Genomic DNA, 22,137 nt, shown 5'->3' with positions numbered 1-22,137 from the left:
GTACAAAAAGTGACAAACATCCAAAAAAATAAAACACACACTTTTTATTATAGTAATAATTGCAGTTTACTCCCAAATTACCCCTCCCCAGATTACCCGTAACCACCGCACGTTGCCCGTAACCACCGCACGTTGCCCGTAACCACCGCACGTTGCCCGTAACCACCACACGTTGCCCGTAACCCCCGCACGTTGCCCGTAACCACCGCACAATGCCCGTAACCACCGCAAATTGCCAGTGACCCCCTCCAGATTGCCCGTAACCACCCCAAATTACATGTACCCACCCCAGATTACCTATAAGCACTTCAGTTTATCAGTAACAATCCCAGATTGTCTGTAACACTTCCAGGTTGCACATAACCCCCCCAGGTTCCCCGTAATCATGCCAGATTACATGTAACCCCCCCAGATTGCACGTAACCACCGCGCGTTGCCTCTGACCACGCCACGATGCCTCTGACCACGCCACGATGCCTCTGACCACGCCACGATGCCTCTGACCACGCCACGATGCCTCTGACCACGCCACGATGCCTCTGACCACGCCACGATGCCTCTGACCACGCCACGATGCCTCTGACCACGCCACGATGCCTCTGACCACGCCACGATGCCTCTGACCACCGCACGTCGCCTCTGACCACCCCACGCCACGTCGCCTCTGCCCACGCCACGTCGCCTCTGCCCACGCCACGTCGCCTCTGCCCACGCCACGTCGCCTCTGACCACCGCACGTCGCCTCTGACCACCGCACGTCGCCTCTGACCACCCCAAATTGCCAATGACCCCCTCCAGATTGCGGTGCCCATGTCAGATTACAGGTACCCACCCCAGATTGCCTATAAGAACTTCAGTTTATCCGTAACCACCCCACATTGCCCGTAACCACCCCACATTGCCCGTAACCACCCCACGTTGCCCGTAAGCACCCCAGATTGTCAGTAAGCACTGCAGGTTGCGCGTAACCACCCCACGTTGCCCGTATCCACCTCAGATTGACTGTAAGCACTGCAGGTTGCCCGTAACCAGCCAACGTTGCCTGTAACCACCCCAGATTGTCTGTAAGCATTGCAGGTTGCCCGTAACCACCCCACGTTGCCCGTATCCACCCCAGATTGTCTGTAAGCACTGCAGGTTGCCCGTAACCACCCCACGTTTCCTGTAACCATCCCAGATTGTCTGTAAGCACAGCAGGTTGCCCGTAACCAGCCCACGTTGCCCGTTACCAGCCCACGTTGCCTGTAACCAGCCCACGTTGCCTGTAACCAGCCCACGTTGCCGTAACCACAGCAGGTTGCCCGTAACCACCCCGCGTTGCCTGTAACCACCCCACGTTGCCTGTAACCACAGCAGGTTGCCCGTGACCACCCCATGTTGTCCGTAACCACCCCAGATTACCTGTAACCACCTCAGGTTGCCCGTAACCACCCCTGGTTGCCCGTAACCACCCCACATTACCTGTAATCTCATTTTTTTTATTTTATTTTAGTAACTGCGCTATTCTAATAACCATTACTAGCTGCGGTTTTGCTCCTGTAAATTGGCGCTCCTTCCCTTCTGAGCCCTGCTGTGTGCCCGTACAGTGGTTTATGCCCACATATGAGGTACCGTTTTACTCAGGAGAACCTGCGTTACAGATTTTGGGGTACGTTTTCTCTCCTGTTCCTCGTCAAATTGAGAAATTTCAAACTAAACCAACATATTATTGGAAAAATTCGAGTTTTTCATTTTTACTGGCCAATTTTGAATACTTTCCTCTAATACCTGTGGGGTAAAAATGGTCACCACACACCAAGAATTCTTTGAGGGGTGCTCTTTCCAAAATGTGGTGACTTTTGGGGGGAATCTATTCTGCTGACACTACAGGGGCTCAGCAAACGCACCTGGCGCTCAGAAACTTCTTCAGAAAAATCTGCACTGAAAATGCTAATTGGTGCTCCTTCCCTTCTGAGCCCGGCTGTGTGCCCATGCAGTGGTTTATGCCCACATATGGGGTACCGTTCTACTCAGGAGAACCTGCTTTACATATATTGGGGTGACATTTCTCTCCTGTTCCTCGTGAAATTGAGAAATTTCAAACTAAAGGAACATATTATTGGAAAAATTCGAGTTTTTCATTTTTACTGTCTACTTTTGAATACTTTCCTCTAATACCTGTGGGGTCAAAATGGTCACCACACACCAAGATGAATACTTTGAGGGGTGCACTTTCCAAAATGGAGTGACTTATGGCGAGATTTTACTCCGCTGGCACTACAGGGGCACTGCAAACGCACCTGGCGCTCAGAAACTTCTGCAGCAAAATCTGCATTGAAAAAGCTAATTGGCGCTCCTTCCCTTCTGAGCCCTCCTGTGTGCCCATGCAGTGGTTTATGCCCACATATGGGGTACCATTGTACTCAGGAGAACCTGCGTTACAAATTTTGGGGTACTTTTTTCCTCTTGTTCCTCATGAAATTGAGAAATTTCAAACTAAACGAACATATTATTGGAAGAATTCGAGTTTTTCATTTTTACTGTCTTCTTTTGAATACTTTCCTGTAATACCTGTGGGGTCAAAATGGTCACCACACACCAAGATGAATTCTTTGAGGGGTGTACTTTCCAAAATGTGGTGACTTATGGGGGGTTTTCTCTCTGCTGACACTACAGGGGCACTACAAACGCACCTGGCGCTCAGAAACTTCTTCAGCAAAATCTGCATTGGAAAAGCTAATTGGCGCTCCCTTCCTTCTGAGCCCTGCTGTGTGCCCATACAGTGGTTTACGCCCACATATGGGGTACCGTTGTACTCAAGAGAACCTGCATTACAAATTTTGGGGTGCTTTTTGTCTCATATTCCTTTTGAAAATGAGAAACTTTAATCTAAACGTATATATTATTGGAAAATTAAAATTTTCCATTTTTTTACTGCCTAATTGTGAATACTTTCCTCCAGCCCCTGTAGGGTTAAAATGCTCATTATACCCCTAGATTAATTCTTTAAGGTGTGTAGTTTCCAAAATGGGGTCACTTATGGGGGTTTTCAGGATACCAGACTTCTAAATCCATTTAAAAAAAGAACTGGTCCCTAAAAAAATCAGTTTCACGAAAATGTGATAATTTGCTGATAAATTTCTAAGCCCCATAACACCCTAAAAAAGTAAAATATGTTTACCAAATTATGCCAGAATAAAGAAGACATATTGGTAATGTGACTTAGTAACTAATTTATGTGCTACGACTTTCTTTTTTTGGAAGCAGAGAATTTCAAAGTTCATAAAATGCAAATTTTTTTAATTTTTCATGATATTTTGATGTTTTTCACAAAAAACACACAAAGTAGTAACCAAATTTTGCCACTAACATAAAGTGCCATATGTCACGAAAAAACAATCTCAGAATCGCTAGCATACGTTAAAGCATCACTGAGCTATAAGAGCATAAAGTGAGACAGGTCAGATTTTGAAAAATTAGCCTGGTCATTAAGGCCCAAACTAGCTGCAGCACGAAGGGGTTAAGGGGTTAAAGGGACCCAGGTCGCTCTTAAAGGGACCCAGGTCGCTCTTAAAGGGACCCAGGTCGCTCTTAAAGGGACCCAGGTCGCTCTTAAAGGGACCCAGGTCGCTCTTAAAGGGACCCAGGTTGCTCTTAAAGGGACCCAGGTCGCTCTTAAAAGGACCCATTTTGCTCTTAAAGGGACATATTTTGCTCTTATAGGGACCCAGGTCGCTGTTAAAGGGACATATTTTGCTCTTAAAGGGACCCGGGTCGCTCTTAAAGGGACCCGGGTCGCTCTTAAAGGGACCCGGGTCGCTCTTAAAGGGACCCGGGTCGCTCTTAAAGGGACCCGGGTCGCTCTTAAAGGGACCCGGGTCGCTCTTAAAGGGACCCGGGTCGCTCTTAAAGGGACCCGGGTCGCTCTTAAAGGGACCCGGGTCGCTCTTAAAGGGACCCGGGTCGCTCTTAAAGGGACCCGGGTCGCTCTTAAAGGGACCCGGGTCGCTCTTAAAGGGACCCGGGGACTTAAGAGCAACTTGGTTACCGTCCCTTTAAGAGCGGCTTGGGTACCGTCCCTTCAAGAGCTGCTTGGGTACCGTCCCTTCAAGAGCTGCTTGGGTACCGTCCCTTCAAGAGCGGCTTGGGTACCGTCCCTTTAAGAGCGGCTTGGGTACCGTCCCTGCTACATGGCTGCCTCAGCTCTGCTATTTTACGACTGACCTCTGCTACTTATAATGGTAAAGATCATTGCTCGGTTACCATGACAATCTTACTTATGTCCGTGAGACAAAATCGTTAAGGACCTTCCATATATTACATCTTCTATTGGCCAATAGTGGACATGTGACTGTGGATGGTGTGATACATTGACTGACAAGACCTTATAGTTCCTATTGGCTGCTATATTTCAGCTATTTGCATATGTGCTGTGATTGGCTGTTAGTGGTTAGAGTGTGGCCATTATTTGCAATGGGCCATTATTTTCTATGGGAAATTCGGGGTCTTTAAACGTAAATTTCTTAAAAACGACATCCGATCGAAACGAAAAATAGATAGCACACCTCACACCGCCGAGGGCTTCAAAACTCAGTTTGAACGGAGTGTGAGCGCAAAGCGGTTCGGGCTGTATTACGCGCAGAAAAATAGCTGGAAGAAGAAGAAGAATACGGATTACAATATAGTGCTTTTCAAGCACTATAGTAATCCCTTGTATCCTGGTCTATTCTGTGAAAAAAGGACAATTTTGCGTTGCCGTTGTTATTTTAACCAGATTTGTAACGGTTCGGTCCCTTCCCCTGTCAAAAAAGACAAACTTAAGAGAGGCATCAGACTCTTGTTAAAGCTTCTAGGGTTCCCTTAATATCTTCTGTGCAATAGTGAGTTTGAAGTATTTCATAAGACTTCCTCTCTCCTCAGATCTCAGACTGCACCCTATGACCTTGCACCACTTCACAAAGAAGCTGTTGGTGGATATGTCCTTTGTCTTAAGTGACATCTTTCCCAATGTAACGTGTCCTTACAGGAGTAATTCCTTGCCAAATATAGTGGTAATCAGGTCTTTTACGAGTCCCCAATAAGCTTCAGTCGCTGGGCAAGTCCAAAGGCAATGGAAAAGGTCCATTGCAGGGGTTTTGCATTTTGGGGAGTGTTCCATATAGGAATCTGATGGTGTCCTTTGCTTAAAATTAAAGGCATATATCGCCTTGTGCAGAATTTTTAGGTGCGTTTCCCTTAGGCGTTCGTTCAGGGTAGCTAAACTTACAAACGCCAGCCCTTTTAATAGTTTGAACTTCAGATTGTCGTCAGGTAGAACCCCCACCCAGTGTCTCAAGACTTTATCGGATAGACCCTCTGACTGCACCTCAGAAAGTTTACGATATAGTTGTGATAACGAGAAATAAGTATCTGCTGATTCCATCAGGTGATCAAATTTTCCTGCCTTTTTCACTCCTGGAAGTGTTTTAACTCTTACTTTACTATAACTGTAGGTATTGCCATTTCTGGTTTGTGAGTAGGTGATAGTTTCGTGAGACCTAATCCCAGGATCAGTAGTTACCGTCTGAAGGATCTAGTAGGTCTGCTAAGGTATTTATGTGCTTAGACTTCCACAATTTAAAAAGTGGGTTTTGGTGTCTCTGAGGGAAGGCTGTTTTGTGCCACAGCACAAAGAATTTTGACCTACTGTGTGGCAGTTTGTACATTTTACGGACATTTTTTCAAGCCGCCATTGTGTCTCTGAAAAGAATATTTGTACGGTGGCGGGCTCTCAGCATGTTTGTCATGCAGAAGGGCAGGTAAAGCCCAAGGGGATGCTAATTTGGACTCTAGTTGCAGATTGGAAAAATGACTAGTGCTCAGAATCAAATCCCTTGGGTGTCTGAATAGCACTGCTAGGTTATAAAGCAGTGCTTCCCAACCTTTTCCACCTCAGGGCACCCCTTATAAAAAAAAATTTAGCTTGGGGCACCCCTACTAAATAATGTTCTACACAATATAAAAAAAACCCTTTAATGACACAGGTGACATCTTCTTTGATCCGAGACCTTACTTTCCCTTTCCCTCTCCATCCGGTCCAGACCACCGTGACTATTTCTTCAAGCTACAATTCATCTCTTCAGAACCTGCCAGACAGACATCTTAGGCACCACACATTTAATAATGCCCCATGCTGTTCCCCCACATAGTAATAATGCCAACTGTTGTGCCCATCATATAGTAATAATATACCCCCTAGTGTGCCTTTCATCATAATAATGCCCCTTATGCTTTTTCCCTCAGCATAAATGCCCCCCTCCCTGCTCTGCCTCTAGTAATAATGTCCCTCATGCTGTGCCCATCTGTATAAATGCCTCCCTGCATGCTGTCCCCCTGGTAATAATGTTCCTCATGTTGCCCCCCCCCCCAGTATAAATGCCCCCTTCCCGCCCCTAGTAATAATTTCCCGCATGTTGCCCCCCTCAGTATAAATGCCCCCCTGCCTGCCCCTAGTAATAATCTCCCCCATGCTGCCCCCTTCAGTATAAATGCCCCCACCTGCTGTGCACCAAAAAAGAAAATTTTACTCATCTAATCCGGGCTGTGTGGCTGCAGGGAGCTGCCCTCCTTTCTCTTTGGGCTCCACCTTGCGAGCCAGAGGGGCGGAACCTCCAGCAGGCGTGATGACTGATACTGAAGAGAGTAGTGATTTTATTTATATCTGTGTGCTTTACTAGCATAGGTATTGTCTGAATAGAATATAGCAACTTCGGGAAGCTCATGATTTTGATGAGGTGTATTTTGCCCAAAAGCGACAGAGGAAAGGTCATCCATCCATCTAATTCATTCCCAATTTTCTTGATAAGGGGGGGGATAGTTTAAATTATAAAGTGAGCTTGGGATTCTGCCTATCTTTATACCTAGTTAAATTAGTGTGTTTCTGGGTATGGACGTCAGAAAAGGGGAGCGATGCCCTAATCTCAATTTATTAGAGCAAACAGTTTATCTAGTACTGTGGTTGAATATCATAGAAATACTGCTAAAATTGCAAAGAAGTTCCAAGAAAGGGGATGTAAAAAGTACAAGGTAGAAAAGGTGAAGAATTATGTTAACAGGATGGACAGGAGAGAAATGAGAAAAAGGAAAAATGTCAGAAAGGAAACTAAACTGATGTGCATTTTGACTTATGACATGGTATTTTTAGCCCAAAAATACTGTGTTGAAACACTGGGAACTGCTAAGGAGCGATCCTAAATTTTGTTATTCATAGAGAGGCCTGTTTTCGGCTATAGAAAGAACAAGTGTTTGGCCAACAAACTCATCAGGAGTGACATTCAGAAAAGGAAGGTCAGGAGACAGAATTTCATTTCGGCTACCAGAAAGGGTACATTTGCATGTATGAATTGTAACAACATTGTAAAGGATAGTGAAATACATCATCCCACTAAAGGTATGTGGGACAGACTAGCACACAGATAAAAATCCATTTGAATGAGCACAAATCTGCAATCAGGAAATATAGTGAGGCAAAAGAAAGGAAAGAACAAAGTGAGTTTGGTGAGACATCCATAGCATGACACTTTTATAAGTGTGGTCATAATGTATTTGATTTAACCCCTTAACGACATCGGGCGTAAATGTACGCCCCCGCTTCCTGGTACTTAGCGCAAACGGACGTACATTTACGACCGATGTTTCCCCGATAGCAGGCCATCCCTGCTTGTCGGCACGGGGGGTGATCAATACAGATCAGCATATAGCAGCTTAATTTAGCTTTCTGGCTCATCGGTGACCCGGAAAGCAATGGCGATTGGTGCTGTCCGGTGCCACCCCCACGATCGCCGGTAACGGCCAGCCCATCACGGCGATTAAATTGTAAAAAAAAAGCAGTGTTGCCGGGTTCTGCACCCCTCAGCTAGGTAGCTGAGGGGTGCAGAACAGGTGTGTGTAGTGTAGGTGCACTATACTCACCTGATCCCGGCGTCCGGAGCGACGTTCAGCGGTCCGCGCATCCTCGTGTCTTCGGTCGGCACTTCTTCCGGGTTCGTTCGGGTCTTCGGAAATCCTCGGTAATTTTCGGCTCTTAGGGTTAAAAAAAAAATATTTTTTTTTCTTTTTATGCGCCCTAACGCCGCTGAGCCCTGATCAGCATCGCACATAAGTGCGCCGCTGATCAGCAACTCCTCCTTTTTGGCGTAGGGGCGTTTTTTCCCCCTCTATCCTACCGCCACTGTCTGCTGATAAGTGCCGCACGTAAGGCATTTATCAGCAGCTCCTTTCTTGGCGTAGGTTTTTTTTTTTCCTTACTGTTAAAAAAAAAATGTAAAAAACACTACACTACACAAAATAGTTTTACACTACACCACTACACATTTACATACCCCATATACCAATCCCCATATAACGATGGCCCCCAGGGTGTTTTCGGCGTTGGAAGCATACGTTATTATTGCCTCCGACACCGAAACAGCCAGTGAGGATGAATGGGGGGATCCTTCTTTCCTCGATTCATCCTAATCGTCCTCATCATCCAGTGACGTGTCTGGGGGTAGCGTAGCGTACGCTGCCCCCCAGACACGTCTTTTCCGCCAGTACAGTCCCAATAAGAGATGACGGTATGGCGTGAAATTCTCCAAACTCTGTCAGGGTACGCTTACAGATTTAGGGTACGTGGCGAAGGATAACCCTTTGTGCATTCCGCAGCTGGCACCCGCCGGCGGACTGATGCAGGCGCGTCTCCACCCCTGTCATAGACTCCATTCTATGCCCGGGCGGATTCCGTCCGTCCAAAGAATGAACACGTTCATTCTTTGGACAGAGGGCGGGATCCGCCCGTGCATAGAATGGAGTCTATGACATGTGCGGAGACGTGCGCCTCCATCAGTCCGCCGTCAGGTTCCAGCTGCAGAATGCACGAAGGGTTATCGGTCGCCATTCCGCAGTGTGCATGTCCCCTTAGAGTGTATGAAGGAAGGGGCACCCAAATCCAGCCCCCAGATGCCCCCTCCATCCTCCAAGTTATTGGGGAGATCGTTTAGGAACTGATCTTCCCACTGCTGGATAAAGGTTACCACCTGTACAGGGATAACTTTTATACCAGCACCCCCTCTTCCGGTCCCTCGCTGCCCGAGCTACTGTAGCTTGCAGCACGATCCGAACATATCAGAAGCAGTAATAGAGCCCTAATATTTAGCAGCCATGGAGCGGACCCAGCGCTTCTGGATATGAAGGACCCCTTATCACACCAGGACAACATTTTCCAGGTGACGTCCCGCACACTGGAAAACAGGAGACCCCAGAAGAAGTGCAGAGTGTGGCGTAACAGGGGGATCAGGAAGGACACCATTTTCTAGTGTGACACCTGTCCTGATCGCCCCGGCCTCTGCATACTGGATAGCTTCAAGGCGTACCACACCTCATTGGAGTTCCACATATTCTAAATTCTGTCCCTTATTCCTATTTCAGGGGTCACGTTGATCTGGGGATTATTCTGATTGCCACTATGGAGTCGGGAAGGAATTTTTTCCCTGTGACGAGGCTACTGTCGTCTGCCTCACGAGGGTTTTTTTTGCCTTCCTCTGGATCAACACAGGTTGAATTTGATGGACACCTGTCCTTTTCAACCTTATAAACTAATAATTGGCCTAATACCCAAAAATAAATTAAAATTGTCCCTTTTCCCCAGCTAAATAGGTATGGCCGCCATTCCCATTAGAGGATGCCATGATGCAATTACAAAGCCTCTGTGCTGCCAGGACAGTAGAAACCCCCCACAAGTGACCCCATTCTGGAAACTACACCCCATAAGGAATCTAACAAGGGGGGCAGCGGGGATATGGCCCCCTGGTGACGGACACATTTGTGCCGTGAAAATGAAAAAATTTGTAATTTTTATTTTCACACCACATGTTCTACATATGTGCCAGTCACCAGTGGGGTCCATATGCTCACTTCACCCCTTGTTAGATTCCTTATGGGGTGTAGTTTCCATAATGGGGTCACTTGTGGGGGGTTTATACTGTCCTGGCAGCACAGGAGCTTTGTAATTAGGAGGGGAAAGGTCTGCATAGGGTGGTCGACAGCACTGTAGTCTGACCCAGAAAGTCTCCTTACAAATCATGGCAGATCCACTTGAGGCTGGGGTCTGCATCAGGGGACAGGACTGTGGCTGTAGCTGTACCCCCCCCCCCCCAAAAAAAAAAGGGTGTGCTGCATGTATTTGCCCACATATGCCCTGCTTCATGCTGCCTGCAGTGTCTTTCAGCCCTGGTTTCCCATCCTCTCCATTCCTGCTATAATGTGTCTGCACTTACACTCAGCCATTCACACTGCTATAGAGAAAAGTTTGTCACTGTCCTCCTGCACAGCTCTGTGACTCCACTTCCTGATTGGTCCTTAATGATCACACACCCCTTCCCCATTGTGATCATGTGACCACACAGATCTCTAACAGCGGCCCTGCTTCTCTATTGTAGCCTTTTGTACTATCCTGTATCTACAAACTGCTGCTGTTTTTTCAAGTTTATGCACTTACTATACATGCTCCACATGCTGATTGCTATACTATACTGTACAGTAACTTATAATATGACATTCAGCTGTTTCTAAATGTTTGTTTCATTTGTTTTAAATGTTATTTAGAATAAAAAAACATAATTTTTTCAGTGTGGAACCTTTTGTCTGCATTTCAATGATTTCTTATGGTAAAATTTGCTTGGATTTAAAAGTGGTTTGGATTACAAGCATGGTCCCGGCATGAATTATGCTCATAATTCAAGTCATCACTGTATATAAACTTTCTGTAAGATAAAAAGTGGTTGTTATAACTTCTTATGGACTAAACATTTACATTTTGGAATTATCAATGAAAGGACATAATCTTATGTGCAAGTTTGATTTACATTGAAGTTTGAATCTAAGGACGTAATTTTTATGGTAAACATTACAAGTAATTTCATCCTATAATTAATCATTTTAATTTTTTTTAAACCTTTAATTTATTGTATCTACAAAAAGAAAAACAAATGACAGTAGATTCCATTCATACTACACTTAAACTTTTGTGACAAGACCTTGAGGACAAGTTACTTTTTTCCTATATAATACTTTGCCAAGTTTGTGAGCTACATATTGTAACCAAATCTCTCTATATCACAGACCAGATTTCTTGAATACCTCCATACCTGCTCCATTGGATCCCAATATTACCGGAGTCTTTACAGCAGTATACCCTTTTGGCATTGATCCGGTAAGACAACTTCCTTGTGGCTATACGTGTGTAACCATTGTTTTTATTGTTACAGTTGTTCAGACTTTGGAATGTTGTTTTATCAATATTTGTTTAAATAATAGTATTGGCACAATACTAAAAAAAAATTAGAGCTGAATGACAGATGTTTGCATTTAGGAAGAGGTAGCATGTGGGACCTGACAGAGCTGCCTTAATATCCACTTAACTGTAGAAAAATCTATATTGTCACTGATGCCCAACAATGGACAATTGTGCTGCTTGAATGAAAAGTTTGGAGCAATCCCGGTGGCTTTTGTTTGTTTTGGGTGGGTGTTGCAGACGGACAGACACCAAGCACTCAACAGTAGATGCTTGGACTGACTTTATTCAATAGTCAGCTTGTGTAGGGTAGGGAGGGGGGATGAATGGGCAGGCATGTTCCCCCGATTTCTGTCTGTCTGCATCGCTATTCTCCATGTTCTATGTCTACACCTGGGAGCTCAGCAGAATAGGACTGAATACCGCTGGTTATATATCCTATGTGCTGTATGGTAAATAGTGCCGACCTTTTATCTACTTGATCTCTAGAGCTAGATAAAGCAGAGTACAGATGAGTATATTTATGCACAAGCCAAAAAGACAGAAATGGCTGCACATCGCACCCATGGCTGACACGAAAGCTTATTCAGCTACATTTAAAACCAACATCAGAAGTTAGTATATAATTTGGCCAAACCATATTGCCTCATGTACCACGTGCAGGTCTTCTGATACACATGAGTCCCTAACCAAACAACATCACTGTGCCGGTCAGCGACCACAATCCCCGCAAAACGTGCGCAAGCAGAGAAGGAGGGCCACAGGGTGCGATGTGCAGCCATTTCTGTCTTTTTGGCTTGTGCATATTTGATGAGTAAATTTATGTTTCGAATCTCAAGCAGCAGCAGGCTATCTTGGATTTCTTGCAGTGGTCAGTTTGTGGCCACTTGTGGGTCGCATTGTGGCCCTATTCACTACTCTGTACCTTAAAGGGAACCTGTCACCCCCCATGCCGGGCTGACAGGCTCCCGACCCCCTGCTAGAGCCCCCTATACATACCTGATTTCAGCGCCCGAAGCCCGGCGCGTGCTCCGGAGATGAGTCCGTCGCTCATAGAGAATGAATGGAGCGTCGGACTCGCTATTCGTTCTCTATGGGCATCGGACTCATCTCAGGAGCGCGATCAGGTTACTATAGGGGGCTGACAGGTCCTCTTTAAATATGATGCAGCATGATGACCGCAGTGTGAAACAGAGAATTTTGGTTGCGCAACAACTATTTGCGTGTGGCCTAAATCACACTGTAGTCTTAGTTTAAAGAAGAAGCCTGGCGAAATTTTTTATTAAAGTATTGTATTGCCCCCAAAAAGTTATACAAATTACTAATATACACATATTACTGAAAATGCACATGAAGTGCTTTTTTTTCCTTGCACTTACTACTGCATCAATAGAATAAAATGGTAATGCCACAAGCCGACTCCCAGATCTGTGCATTGGACACAGGGCATTGGAGGAACACTGAGCATCCCTCTGCTATCATCCTCTCTAGCAGCCACAGCCCGCACAGCTCTGGGAGTTGGGTCGTGACATCCCTATGTTATCCAGGAAGTGAAGCCTTGATGCAGTAGTAAGTGCAGGGAAAAAAGCACTTTGTGTGCATTTACCATAATAAGTATATATTGGTGATTTGTATAACTTTTGGGGGGCAATACCATACTTTAATTTAAAAAAAGTTTGCCGGACTTCTCTCTATATATTGGATTTTCCTATATGAGCAAATACTTTTCAGTAAAAGGGTCTATAAAATACTTCTATCTAATTTTGGACTGAGCGATAAATGACTTTCAAGTTCACCTGTTAAAAGGATCATTTTAAAATTTTCATATGTACCTAATAATGTTTTTCTTTCTTTTCAGATTTGGAGCCTTGCCTCAAATCGCCTCACATTCCTAAATTCCTTTAAAATGAAAATGTCTGTTATTTTAGGGGTTTGCCACATGTCCTTTGGAGTTTTCCTAAGCATCTTTAACTACATGTAAGCATTGCTACAAAGTTAGTCTACACCTGTCACTGTAGTTTTATGGCGTGTCTGCATTATGGCATCATGGTCTTGGGTCATTGAATCCACATTTTAGTGGTACTTGATTTGTGGATAAAAACATGACTGATAGGTCACATGCAAATAATAGTTTCCAGTGTTTCTCCACATAGTCCTTTTGGTTAACATTTGAGACTTAGACATACATACACATACATCACATAGTCATGTAATGCTAAAACATTTGAAGATCCTTTATCATGTTTTATCTGGTCTTTTACAGTCACTTCAAACAGAAGTATCGCATTCTTGTGGTGACTATTCCTGAGCTCTTGTTCCTTATTTGTCTCTTTGGATATTTAGTATTCATGATTTTCTATAAATGGTTTGCCTTTGATGTAAGACAGGCACAGACTGCACCAAGTCTTCTCATTCACTTTATTGACATGTTCCTGTTCACCAAGAATGATGCTAACAGAGATCTGTACCATGGACAAGTGAGTTTAATCTACACCACTATATGGGGATTGACATATACAGTACCTTCCATGGTATTGTAAATGGTGAAAATTCTAGATCGTAGGCCATCTGCTGGGGTTCAGAGACCATTTCATAATTAAATTGTGAGTGTTTCACAAAACTTTTGGCATGTCATATAAAGTAGAGATGAGCGAGTAGTGAAATATTTGAAAGCTTAAAATATGATTCAAACGGACCACGATGTTTGACTTGGTGACTTGGTGAACTCCAAGTGGTTGAATTTAGGCTTCCAAATCCACTATGACACCTCAGAAATTGATGCACACACCTCTGGAATGCAACTGGGACAGCACGTGAAGCATGCTTGGGTGAATCTAACACTCCCAAGTCGCATTATTACAACACTATTGGACAAAGAGGAAAAAAAAAAAGGGATCTTGTATCAGGTGCTTCTCCAGAGAATAAAAGGAAACATTTATTGCACTAGATACTAGAATTTTTTTTTTCTTCTTTGTCCAATTTATCGTTACCGGCTGTTTTTTATTCAGTTGCGATCAGTGGCAGCAACTCCAGGAGACCATTCATTGGTTTTTCTACAGATGATTCTAGGTGTTGTGCCCTTAGTACAACTCCACTAGGTGAGTGCGTTTTTGCTTTACCCAATACGCAAACATACTCCTGTTTTGTGCACATGAGTGCCTGTGTTTTTCTTCTCAGTATAATGCTACTATCACAGTCTGTGAACAATACACTCCAAACACAATATAACCTCTATGTAAACTGGAAAAAAACAGGAAACCACCTTTCCTCTACATTTGCATGGACGGAAAAATTTTAAGCAAGAGTAACATTTTCATGCACTCTTTGAAACCACATTGCCTTTGGCAACTACAGATGGCATAGGCAAGGGGGCAAATCAAACAGCACCCACTGCTAACTGTCATTATGTGTCTGTGCTTGATGTGGTCAGACATGTCCTCTTTAAATTGTGAAAGTCATCTGGCACTTCCATATGCCCTTCATTACACATAAAGGGGTGTGGGTCTCATGGGAACCCTCCAAAAATGGAGTTTGAGTACCTTTTGGTGAGCCCTCGAAAAATTGATTAGAGTTGAGACCATCAAAAAATTGATTTGGATGACGTTGAGGTGTGTACCATAAACATTAAATTTAGGCCAGTGACTTAAGCCCTACAAACATTCTTTTTAGGCCATTGACGTGAGCTGAACAAACATTCTTCTTTAGGCCCTTCAGCTGAGCTCAACAAACATTATATTTTAGGCCCTTGTGGTGAGCCCAACTAACATTAATTTTAGGAACTTGAGCTCAGCCCAACAAACATAAATTTTTAGGCCCTTGAGCTGATCCCTTGAAAAAATTCTATGGATGGCCATTGAGGTGAGCCCCTGGAAAAAAATATATGCATGGCCCATGGCCCATTTATACAGTGGTTGAGGAGAAGGAGGAGGAAAGGAGCTTGAGCACACATGTCACATCATGATTTGCTGCTTTCCACCACTGGAGAAGCAAACTCTGGGTCGATTAAATGTTCATTTTGATAAGCATTTTGTCAGCACTGCCAGTTGACAGACGACTGCACTTATTGGTTATAATGCCCCCGGCTGCGCTGAATACCCTCTCTGAGAGAACGCTGGTGGCAGGGCAGGCCAGCAATTCGAAGGCGTAGAGGGACAGTTACAGACACGTGTCCGGTTTGGAGACACAATAAGTGTAGGGCGCAGAGGGATTGGTGAGGACAGGGTTACGGTTGGCCAGGTACTCCCACAACAATCTGCTTATACTTGTCCCTCCTGCTCACAACAGGCCCCACAGTGGTGGAAGTTTCCCCAGGGGGTGCCATGAAAGTGTCCCACACCTTGGAGAGTGTTTGCCTGATGGCGGTGGACCTGCTATATGTTCTCAGACTCTGGGAGGAAGTCTCCTCTCTGCCGCCAGTGACGTTAGGTGGGAAGATTTCCATCATGTTCTGCAGCAGTACCCTTTGGTATTCAGAGAATCTATTGCCTCTCTTCTCTACCGGAATAAGTGACGAGATCGTATCTTTATACTGGGGGTTGAGGATTTTAAAAATCCAGTAGGGTTTGCTCTCCAATATGTGGACAACACATTTGTCCCGTGAAAAGCATCCCAACAAGAAGTCAGCCATGTGTGCCAGACTGTGAATTGGCATCATTTTGCTGCCTCCACCAGAAGGATCACTCTCCATTGCCTCCTCTTCTTCCTCCACCTCCTTCCAGCATCCATGCTGAACCAATGGGTTCACTGCTACACTTGCAAGCATAGCCAACAGCCTCCTCCACGTCCTTGTCCTTCTTTTCCTCCTGCAATTGGCCTCTGTGTGCAAGGCATTTTCCCTTTTGGCAATAAGGGATTCTTTCAGAATGCATAGGAGTGAGATGGTTATGCTTACTATGGCGTAGTCGCAGCTGACCCTCTTGGTGTATTCTTCAAATTTGTGTAAGACTTAGTATATGTCTGCCATCCATGGCCAATCATGGTTGGCAAAATCAGCATGAGCTGATTTAGATTCACGCGTTGGTTTTGTAGCTGGTACTACATCAAAGCTCTCTGCTGCTTACACACCCTGGACAGCATATAAAATGTTGAATTCCAGTGAGTGGTCACAAGAGCCGGTGTTATGGCAATTGTAGGCGTTGCTGCCTGTTTTTTGAGGCTAGCAGCCGCTACGGTAGACTTCTGAAAATGGGCGCACTTTCACCAGTAGCTCTGGCAGATCTTAGTCATTTTAAAAAAATCGTTGGACCACCAAATCAAAAACGTGGGCCAGGCAAGGAACGTCTTACAGTTGGCCAAGCTTCAGAGCTGCTACCAGGCTACGGCCATTATCGCGTACATCCCCTCCGGGGTGCTTCTTATCGCCCAAGCTCATAAGCTTCAGCACGGCCTGCTGACATCTCACCATGCCAGTGCTGCAGCATTTTCGGCTAGTGGCTAAGGGCAATGTTACGGCGGAGGAGGATGGTTTTGTTCAGAACCTGTGCCGGCAATCTTTGGTGGGGGAGGAGGTTTGGTCCGTGCTGAACACACCCCTTCCCCATTGCTGTCATGTTACCACACAGACCTCTGACAACAGCCCTGCTTCTCTATTCTCCCCTGTTGAACTATGCTACTGCATTATGGGGATCTGCTGTTCCATCCTGTATCTACAATTTGCTGCTGTTTTTCCAGGTTTATGCACTTACTGTACATTATACTCCACATGCTGATTGATATATTGTACAGTAAGTAACATAACATATTCTTCTGTTTCTAAATGTTTGTTTCATTTATTTTACATGTTATTCAGACAAAAAAAAATAATTATTTTTGGGGTGTAACCACCCCACATTACCTGTAACCACCCCAGATTACCTGTAACCACCCCAGATTATTCATAACCACTCCAGTTTACCTGTAACCGCTCAGAATACCCCTAACCACCCCAGATAGCCAGTAAACACCCCCAGATTGCCTGTAACCACCCCAGATTGCCACAGGCTACCCATAACCACCCCAGATTGCCCGTAACCACCCCAGATTGCCCGTACCCACCCCAGATTGCCTGTCACTCCTCCCCCAGATTGACCATCACCACCCCAGTTTGCCTGTGCCCCCCCCCCAGATTGCCCGTCACCAACTCAGATAGCCAATAAACACCCCCAGATTATCCGTTACCACCCCATATAGCCAGTAAACACCCCCAGATTGTCCGTTACCACCCCAGATTGTCCGTTACCACCCCAGATTGTCCGTTACCACCCCAGATTGTCCGTTACCACCCCAGATTGGCCGTTACCACCCCAGATTGGCCGTTACCACCCCAGATTGGCCGTTACCACCCCAGATTGGCCGTTACCACCCCAGATTGGCCGTTACCACCCCAGATTGGCCGTTACCACCCCAGATTGGCCGTTACCACCCCAGATTGGCCGTTACCACCCCAGATTGGCCGTTACCACCCCAGATTGGCCGTTACCACCCCCAGATAGCCAGTAAACACCCCCATATAGCCAGTAAACACCCCAGATAGCAAGTAAACACTCCTAGGTTGCCCGTCACCACCCCAGATTACCTGTAATCTCATTTTAAAAAATTTTTTGAGCAACTGCGCTATTCTAATAACCGATACTAGCTGTGGTTTTGCACCAGCAAAATGACGCTCCTTCCCTTCTGAGCCCTGCTGCGTGTCCATACAGTGGTTTATGCCCACATATGAGGTACCGTTTTACTCAGGAGAACCTGCTTTACAAATTGCGGTGCATTTTCTCTCCTGTATCTCGTGAAATTGAGAAATTTCAAACTAAACAAACATATTATTGAAAAAATTCTTTTTTTTTTTTTTTATCATTTTTACTTTCTAATTTTGAATCCTTTCCTCTAATACCTGTGGGGTCAAAATGCTCACTGCACCCCAAGATGACTTCTTTGAGGGGTGCCCTTTCCAAAATGGGGTGACTTTTGGGGGGTTTCTCTTCTGTGGACACTACTGGGGCACTGCAAACGCACCCGGCGCTCAGAAACTTCTTCAGAAAAATCTGCACTGCAAATGCTAATTGGCGCTCCTTCCGTTCTGAGCCCGACTGTGTGCCCATACAGTGGTTTATGCCCACATATGGGGTACTGTTGTACTCTGGAGAACCTGCGTTACAGATTTTGGGGTGTGCTTTCTCTTCCTTTCCTTGTGAAGTTGAGAAATTTCAAACTAAACAAACATATTGGAAAAATTTGAGTTTTTAATTTTTACTGTCTAATTTTGAATACTTACCTCTAATACCTGTGGGGTCAAAATGCTCACTGCACCCCAAGATGTATTCTTTGAGGGGTGCACTTTCCAAATGGGGTGACTTATGGGTGGTTTCACTCTGCTGACACTACAGGGGCACTGCAAACGCACGCGGCGCTCAGAAACTTCTACAGCAAAATCTGCACTGAAAATGCTAATTGGCGCTCCCTTCCTTCTGAGGCCTGCTGTGTGCCCATACAGTGGTTTATGCCCACATATGGGGTACCTTTCTACTCTGAAGAACCTGCGTTACAGATTTTGGCATGCCTTTTCTCTCTTGTTCCTTGTGAAATTGAGAAATTTCAAACTAAACATACTTATTATTGGAAAAATTCAAGTTTTTCATTTTTACTGTCTAATTTTGAATACTTTACTCTAATACCTGTGGGGTCAAAATGCTCACTGCACCCCAAGACGTATTCTTTGAGGGGTTAACGTTCCAAAATGGGCTGACTTATGGGGGGTTTCACTCTGCTGGCACTACAGGGGCACTGCAAACGCACCTGGCGCCTGAAAACTTGTACAGCAAAATCCGCACTGAAAATGCTAATTGGCGCTCCTTCCCTTCTGAGCCCCGCTGTGTGCCCATACAGTGGTTTACGCCCCCATATGGGGTACCATTGTACTCAGGAGGACCTGCGTTACAAATTTTGGGGTGCTTTTTCTCTCCTTTTGCTTGTGAAAATGAGATACTTTAATCTGAACGAACATATTATTTGAAAATTTCTATTTTCCATTTTTTACCGACCTAATTGTGAATACTTTCCTCCAGCCCCTGTAGGGTTAAAATGCTCATTATACCCCTATATTAATTTCTTAGGGTGTGTAGTTTCCAAAATGGGTTCATTTATGGGGGTTTTAAGTATACAAGCCTCCTAAACACACTTAAGAACTGGTCCCTAAAAAAATAAGTTTTGGAAATTTCATGAAAAATTGATAATTTGCTGATACATTTCTAAGTCCCGTAACACCCAAGAAAAGTAAAATATGTTTATGAAATTATGCCAGAATAAAGAGGACATATTGGTAATGTGACCTAGTAACTAATTTATGTGATATGACTTTCTTTTTTTAGAAGCAGAGAATTTCAAAGTTTGTAAAAGTGCTAATTTTTCTGGATATTTTTATGTTTTTCACAAAAAACTAAAAAGATAGTGACCAAATTTTGCCACTAATATAAAGTACCATATGTTACAAAAAAACAATCTCAGAATCGCTAGCATATGTTAAAGCATCACTGAGCTAAAAGCGCATAAAGTGAGACAGGTCAGATTTTGAAAAATGAACCTGGTCATTAAGGCTCAAATAGGCTTGGTCCCTAAGGGGTTAAAAGTGATTTGGATTACAAGCACAGTCCTGGAACGAATTATGCACGTAATCCAAGGCACCACTGTATATATTTTAAATATGTCTCACAACACAGCAGACTATGGCTACTGATAAATATCCCATCAGAAGTACGCAAATTTTGGCAAAAACAGTAGGTGTTTTCAACTCTTACGTACAGCAATAGGCGAAAAGTGAAAATATATATGTATTATTTTTCAATATGTCACAGCAACAAACGCAGCAGAATTCTTATCTGCAAGACTGTCTGTGTCACTATATCATATGCTACTAGACAGTGTCTCCACTATAATGGAAGCAGCTATTTACTGTGCTATTTAGTAGCCCTAATAAGGACTTTAACATTTTCTTCTGCTTAAAATCTTCTAAAAGTTTAAATTTTCCTCTCTGCAGAAGATGAACCTGAATATCTTGATGAATATCAAGATATACATTGAATGAGAAAGCAGTTGAAAGGAGCCCTATTCTTAAGAAGTCACTGTCATATTTTTTTTAAGGCGATTTTAAGAAACGTTATAATTGGGTTTATTAGGCAAATATGCCATTATCTACATTTAAAAAGACTTTTCCCAGGTCCCCCCTCCCTCCTCTTTTCCATTCACTGCAAAATATCAGGAAATTGTCTTGTTGCATCAGACACAACCCTGTCTGTTCTATAGAGAGGGGAGGGGGGAGGAGGGAGTTAGTTGACAGCTGAGAGCAGAGAACAAAGGATTACAGGCACGGAGCTGGGTGAAAGCTGTATTCAGAGGTCAGAGAGGTCAGTGCTGACTGTCAGCCGGGTCATGTAGTTGTAAATTAACTCTTTTTGTCCTGTTTTGGTGTCTCATTTCCCTCTCCCCATAGGAGAACAATGGGAGAGAGCTTCAAACTGCTTTTTCATGATAAAAATTAATTTTTCAGGCTAATAAACCCAATTACAAAGTTTCTTAAAATCGCCTGCTTTTTGCTGCCTGTGTGTGAGAACACACTGATGGACTGCTAGCCGCTGATACAATCGCTGTATATCGGGTGATAAAACTGTCCTATATACATAGTTGTAGTTCTAAAAAGGGTTTTTAGGGGGTCCTTCCTGCCTAAAATCCGCTTAAACCTAACTCTCCCTGCTGGATCCTCTATCCCTGACTAGGTCCTAGATGGCGTCTGATGACGAGCCGAAAATCCCAAGTTCCCATACTCCTGGAGGTCACATGAGTAAGCCGGCCAATAAATGTAGATGCTGTTCTCGCGATGCCAGCGTGCTCCTAGGGCCTGTCACACACCCCCTGCATAGTTATTGGTCCAAAAAAGGTGCAAGGGAAGGTGGGAGGGGAATCAGATTTTTACGGCGTATTTGGTTGGATGCTCAATCGAAAACAAGTATATCGAATAGAGTAATATTTGACCAAATACCTACTCGATTAAGTTCTACTCGCTCATCTCTAATAGAGACATGTCAAAAGTTTTATTCTGTCCAGGTCTGAGTGTTTAGACCCATACCAATTGGAAGATAGAGCCGGGAGAAGACCTCTGTGTGACGTGATCAGTCGGGCGCCATAGAGCTCCATTATAGGTCCAAATGATCACGTGACACAGAGCCAGGAGAGAACCGCGCTTAGTGTGGTCTTTTTCTGGCTCTATCTCCTGAACGGTACAGGTCTGAACAACTCAGATCCGGACCAATCAAAATTTTTGACATGCCTCTATGACATGTCGAAAGTTCTGTAAAAGACAGTGGCACTTTAAAGTGTACCTATCCTTTAATGCTGTCAGAACAATATGCTACGAAAATCCTGCCGGTAAGCTGTCTGTTTAGACACAGAATTAATTCTTATGGATACACCTGTTGACTGCATATACTTACAATGCAGTTAACAGGGTACTTGCAGGATTTTTTAAAGAATATATCCTTCTGCCAGTATAAAATTATAGGTACACTTTAACCAGCGAAAATAGGATGCCTGCACCTAAATCAATAAATATTATCAATATTTTAAATCAATAGTTCAAGCTACTCTCAAGAAATAAACAAACAGCTCTTTACTGGGAGGAGGAGAAGAGAGATAGAAGGCAGATAAGAGATGGCTCTGTAGGTATCGCATCCCAGGGCTTTATACAGAATTACTCACTTCAGCTTTGTTATGGCTTCCATGCTGCGGCTACTGCTTTTTTAGGCTCTGCAAGCTCTGTGTGAGCAGATGCCATAGACTTTAGGCTCTGCCCACCGGCACTGGGAGGACCGAAAATTACAGATTTAGCA

The 22,137-nt window shown here is 44.3% G+C and overlaps 1 protein-coding gene and 1 long non-coding RNA gene across 4 annotated transcripts in view; one reads left to right on the top strand and one right to left on the bottom strand.

The window, feature by feature from the left end:
• Nucleotides 1-22,137, top strand: part of TCIRG1 (T cell immune regulator 1, ATPase H+ transporting V0 subunit a3) — a 200,584-nt gene that overhangs the window by 122,918 nt on the left and 55,529 nt on the right. For all 3 annotated transcript variants that reach the window (XM_069980778.1, XM_069980776.1, XM_069980777.1), the window contains 3 exons: nt 11,116-11,206; nt 13,146-13,264; nt 13,551-13,764. In XM_069980778.1, the coding sequence (XP_069836879.1) occupies nt 11,116-11,206; nt 13,146-13,264; nt 13,551-13,764 (424 nt within the window). The remainder of the gene's footprint in view (nt 1-11,115; nt 11,207-13,145; nt 13,265-13,550; nt 13,765-22,137) is intronic.
• The window catches only part of LOC138799497 (uncharacterized), a 47,204-nt gene that overhangs the window by 24,053 nt on the left and 1,014 nt on the right, over nt 1-22,137 (bottom strand). The gene's annotated exons all lie outside the window — the stretch shown is intronic.

The sequence above is a fragment of the Dendropsophus ebraccatus genome, chromosome 8 (assembly GCF_027789765.1).
Source record: "Dendropsophus ebraccatus isolate aDenEbr1 chromosome 8, aDenEbr1.pat, whole genome shotgun sequence".
Classification (NCBI taxonomy): Eukaryota; Metazoa; Chordata; class Amphibia; order Anura; family Hylidae; genus Dendropsophus; species Dendropsophus ebraccatus.
This window is presented reverse-complemented; position numbering and strand designations above follow the sequence as displayed.